This window comes from Puntigrus tetrazona, chromosome 1, assembly GCF_018831695.1.
Source record: "Puntigrus tetrazona isolate hp1 chromosome 1, ASM1883169v1, whole genome shotgun sequence".
Taxonomy (NCBI): domain Eukaryota; kingdom Metazoa; phylum Chordata; class Actinopteri; order Cypriniformes; family Cyprinidae; genus Puntigrus; species Puntigrus tetrazona.
In genome coordinates, this window is record NC_056699.1 from 1,040,955 (window position 1) to 1,046,239 (window position 5,285).

The following is a 5,285-nucleotide window of genomic DNA, read 5'->3' on the forward strand; positions in this document are numbered from 1 at the left end:
TGTAATGTGCCATTGATGCAATGCAATTTTTATTTATATGTAATTATCTGAAAACAAAAACTAAAAACGAATTTTGCTACTAACAATAATAATCTAAACACATTTCCTGTATGTGAACTATTATAATAATTATATCCTTGTCCACTTTTGCACTCTAAAATTATGAAAAACACACACACACATACACACACATATATATATTTTTTTCATAATTTTAGAAAAATTATATATAATAGTATATTATTATTATTATAATTATATAATAGTTTTACATATATAATACTATTATAATAATTATAATAATAATAATATTTAATTTATAATAATATTATAATATAATATATATATATATATATATATATATATATATATATATATATATATATATAATAGTTTAATATATATAAATCTATTATAATGATTATATTCTTGTCCATTCGCACTCTAAAATTCTGAAAAAGAAAAAGCCCATATATATATATATATATATATATATATATATATATATATATATATATATATATATATATATATATATATATATATATAAATATAAATTAAATAAATAAATTATAAATATATTCTAAATAAATACATACATTTCCTAAAACATTATTTCTGTGTTTATGAGACTTTTGGCCTCACGCAGGAGCGTTTCTCCCTGAAATGTGTTTATCAGACTCCTCAGATTGTGTTTGTCAGTCAGCTGCTGACACATGCACGTGTTAAACACATTAAATCACAGACGTGTCATGTATAAATCACTGGATGGATGCAGAAATACAGTAAACGGCTCATTGAACTCCTGTGATGTTTTGCACCGTCAGCCGTTTCGTCATGTAATGTGCTCCATCCATCTCTTTCCAGCTCTTTCGAGACTTTTATTAAAATAAGCGAATCTAAATCTCATCTCCTGCTGCGTTCGTCTCTCACCACGTCCAGAAGCTCAGAAGTCCCGCGGGCGGCCACAACATTAACCAGGCCATTTCTCAAAGAATCTCCCAGAAACACTCAGCTGGGTTCCTCCAGAGCTTTGAGGCTGAAGAGGAAGCTTTTCCTTTACATTTCACGCATCTTAAAGCACTAAAAAATATATTAATGCACAAGTCTCAGAAACTAAGCATCATTACTCTGGTAATTATCAGCTGCTGACTACATAAAAGCCGGTACTTTCTGTTTGTGATTGATGAATAAAAGCAGTAAATAAAAGTGTATTGATTGTGTGTATTGATACCAATTTGACCTATTTCTGCATAAATATGACCCAAAACATCATCAGATTTTTACATGTGTGTGTGTGTGTGTGTCTCTATGTGTGTGTGTATGTATGTATGTGTGTGTGTGTGTGTGTGTGTTTCTGTGTGTGTGTGTGTGTGTGTGTATGTGTGTGTGTGTGTGTGTGTGTGTGTGTGTGTGTGTGTGTGTGTGTGTGTGTGTGTGTGTGTGTGTGTGTGTGTGTGTGTGTGTGTGTGTGTGTGTGTGTGTGTGTGTGTGTGTGTGTGTGTGTGTGTGTGTGTGTGTGTGTGTGTGTGTGTGTGTGTGTGTGTCGTGTGTGTGTGTGTGTGTGTGTGTGTGTGTGTGTGTGTGTGTGTGTGTGTGTGTGTGTGTGTGTGTGTGTGTGTGTGTGTGTGTGTGTGTGTGTGTTATAGGTTATGAACTTGATGAATGTATTTTGCCTCTCTACATATTCACTTAAGGGTTGAGTAAAAACCTGTTAGGCTGGAAATAGTCTATGTCAGCTTGATAGACTTGTCATAGACTTACGATAGACTCTGATAGACTTATATTTACATTTACATTATACAGTATAATATTTCTTTTCGGTTTTTTCAAGTAGGTAAATTCTGTATGTACTGTTCATTTATACTTTGTGACTAATTCACTTCAGTAAGCTTGTCTTTACTACTTTACTATTTTTTTGCCCTTTTCTGACTGGGGAAGTATTTAATGAGGAGTGCAGATACACAGAGTGACCGCTAGAGAGCGCCACTTCCCCGCTATAACTGTTAGCAGCGCTGTTCGTCTGTCAGTTATTACAGTACGTCGCGTTAACGTCGCGTAACATTTATTTTCTTGACTCAGTGTATGAAGTTTGCCAAGACTTGATATCTTTTTGCCTGTCTGCGTAGCAAATCTGCGAACTTTGCTCTAGCGTCTTCATGCCAAACCCCGCCCACCCCTCGGGTCATGTGACGTAACGACACACGTCAGTTCCTCATTTTTCCATAATTGGAGTTCGGAACGTTTAAGGTTGAAGTCCATTGAGAGCGTTTTAGCAGGTCCTTCCCATTCTCTCCCAAAATCACAGTTCTGCCTTTGTTAAATGAAAGGGCTTCCATAGAAAGGATCCATAATACTGTCGGTAAGAAAAACAGTTTTCTTCCGGTTTAAATCTTAATTCCGGTGTGTTTACAGAAGATAGCCGCATCGTATCACGTGTTAACGTGCTCAGTATAGCTGTTTTCACGTAAAATGCGATATAATGTCTGATCATCTGCAGTTTTAAACGAACTGACTCCGTTAATTAAAAGTGCATGCGTTTCCCCGTGCTTTTATTATGTAACAAATAACTCCGATTGCTTAATTCATTTATTAATAAAATATTTGTGCATATAAATATGCATGTAAATCCTAAAAATGTAAATCGTGGGTAAAAGACCGGAACAATTTTCTCATCAAACATAATTCGTTTGGTATTCGCAGCATCGGTTTTGTCAGTTTAATTAGTGTTTTTAAAAGTTAAAAGTCAGCTGAGCAGAAGGCCTGATCTCATAATACAGAGATTTGGATGTAATAATGATCATAGCAGTTCTCAATGACTCCCGACATCTGAAGACACAGTGGATGATGTTTGTTTATGAAGAGAAAGCGTCCCCCAATCCACCTAAATGTGTCCATGTTTGCGTGAATAACTCCTGATCCAGATTCACCTCCAGAAGAAGTAAGTATAAGGGCTTCCACGGCCAAAGGTTACAGTTTCATGAGAAGGACTCATCGTCCCACAGAGAAGAGACGGGCAGAGTTCGTTTGCATGTAAAGGGACGTGCAACAAAACAGGTCGCCGTGAACAGAGACGCTTTTTTAAAAGGCAAAAGGGGTATTTTTACCATTGAGAAATTTCCTGTCGACTCCAAATGGACATCGATGATCCTTTTAAGGTGAAGTTAAGTGTCCTCAGCACAGCAAGTAAATAATATTCCTTGCTGGAGACATAAATAGAATAAACAGGTTGGGGCCGAGCACTGAGCCTTGAGGAACACCCTCCTTTCTCCTGGAGAGAGACGACGTAACATCGATGACGCTATTATATAAAGTCATAAAAATGTTTATACACTTTGTTGCCTGATATTTGAAGGATTTCTTTCTAGACACGAGGCCCTCAGTATTAAAAAGAGGTTTTAAAATTTCCTAAAAACAGCTGTTGCTTGCTTTACCAGTTTATAATACGGTTATAAATTAGTTAAAATATAGTGAAATGTCAATTCAGTTCTCCACAGACAATCCCACTGAAATCAATATTGAAATCAATCATGAGTTTTTAGATGTTTAGTGATTTTGAATTGAAAGTAGAAACTCTTTCTCTACAGATTATTCTGTCCCGTGGTTCACATGGCTCGCGTTTTCGTCTACGGCACGCTGAAGAAAGGCCAGCCCAACTACTTCAGGATGATGGATCCTGCCAACGGTCGGGCTGAGTTCCTCGCTCGCGCTCGAACCGTAGAGCCGTACCCCCTCGTGATCGCCACCGAACACAGCATCCCCTTCCTGCTCGACGCTCCCGGGACGGGCCGGCGCGTCTGCGGAGAGATCTACCGCGTGGACCAGAAGATGCTGGAGTTCCTGGACCGCTTCGAGCGCTGCCCTCACTGGTACCAGCGCGCCGAGGTCCGGTTAGAGGTGGAGGACGGAGACGGAGAGGGAGAAAACGCGCTGAGGCCCGGAAGCATCGAGGAGGCGTTCGTGTACAGGAAGACTACGCATGAACCCGAGTGGCTCCAGAAACCCACATATGAGAGTTATGATGCATATGGAGATCACGGACTGAAATATGTGCGTCCTGAAGACAGAAGCCCTGAGTAGTGACTACACCAAGAGTCAAGCCTAAAAGGAACCGTAGCATAGCATCGGAAAACAGGATCCAAAATCAACACTTGCTGATCAATTAATCACAGAAAGAAAAATCATCAGACGCTGGAGTCATGTCGTAGCATGTAAGTGTCAAATGTTTTTTAAAATGTGTTTATTTTAATTGTTAATTGTCATTGTGTTCTTCTGCTTTATACTGTACAGTGCTTTGATGCGACCTGCGTTGTTAAAAGCGCTATAGAAATAAAAATGATTGATTGATTTGATCATTTTGACGGGTGCTTTGGTTTATTTGGCTCAACTCAGCACAAAGTATGAATAAGAGAGGAGGCGATTAGGAAACACGCCAGTTTTTGATTGGTTTCCCAAAACCAGTCTCAACAAACTTAAAGATTGTGATTTTATAGACTTGAGGTGATATTGGGTTTACATTTACACTCCAGTGTCTGATGGCTTGTAGACTTTATTTGTGATTCATTTACTGGCAGTTAGCTGAAATGTCGCATCGGATGGAACGACGCGAAAGAGTTAGCAATAAAAGGTGCTTGGGGCAATATAGTAGTAGTAGGGATAATATAATATTACAATATTATGTGCAATAGCAAAACACTCCAGTGCAGGATATGGAGAAATCAGGTGTTTACTTTGTATGTGCCGTACTTCCATGTTTGCTGTATCTGTATATATGCTGTAGAAGTGTTTTAAGAGTTTTCTAAATTGCAATTTGAAATAAAATAATTCATTCAAAATGTTCTGATTTTTCCCTTTTTTTGGCAAAGTGTACTTGATGACAAACCCAGCACATCTGTACAGTATACATAGGGATGTACTCTGAAAATGTTCACTGTCACACACGTTTCAGCATGTAGCGTTAGAATTCAACTGCTCCATTTTCAAAAGAATCTTCTTTTTAACGTACATTTCGCTTTATATGTCTTTAATTTAATGTTGACCTGCTGTGAGATCTGTCTGTATGTGTAGTGATTCTCTACTGAAATGCAAATAGAAAGTATATTTCCATTTTCTCATTGAAAGTGCATAGTGACTCTCAGCAGCTAATACAGTTGACAAAACGTATATATATATATATATATATATATATATATATATATATATCAGTATATATATATCTCAACAAAACAAATATGAAAGTTGAGGAGACTTGATATACACTATACCCTGATGTAAAGTATAATCAA

At 37.3% G+C, this 5,285-nt stretch overlaps 2 protein-coding genes across 4 annotated transcripts in view; both read left to right on the forward strand.

Annotated features, from left to right (window-relative positions):
• Positions 1-2,228: 2,228 nt before the first annotated feature.
• Positions 2,229-5,285, forward strand: part of LOC122341978 (gamma-glutamylaminecyclotransferase C-like) — a 4,629-nt gene continuing 1,572 nt past the window's right edge. The window contains exon 1 of one of the 2 annotated variants that reach the window (XM_043235725.1): positions 2,229-2,362. The gene's annotated coding sequence lies outside the window, so the exon portion shown is untranslated. Of the gene's footprint in view, positions 2,363-4,072; positions 4,212-5,285 lie in introns of those variants that run through there. The other variant, XM_043235735.1, reaches the window with a different exon arrangement.
• ggact.3 (gamma-glutamylamine cyclotransferase, tandem duplicate 3) lies at positions 2,231-4,835 on the forward strand. Of its 2 annotated transcripts, none has more exons than XM_043235748.1 (2): positions 2,231-2,362; positions 3,588-4,835. In XM_043235748.1, the coding sequence occupies exon 2, from the start codon at positions 3,610-3,612 to the stop codon at positions 4,078-4,080; it is 471 nt and encodes a 156-aa protein (XP_043091683.1). In that variant the 5' UTR covers positions 2,231-2,362; positions 3,588-3,609; the 3' UTR covers positions 4,081-4,835. The 2 variants fall into 2 exon arrangements, with proteins under 2 accessions (XP_043091683.1, XP_043091691.1); XM_043235756.1 differs by lacking the exon at positions 2,231-2,362 and adding an exon at positions 2,376-2,941.

What these genes read in the sequence shown, in the direction of transcription:
- ggact.3 (XM_043235748.1), top strand. Translation starts at nt 3,610, where the DNA reads ATGGCTCGCGTTTTCGTCTACGGCACGCTGAAGAAAGGCCAGCCCAAC.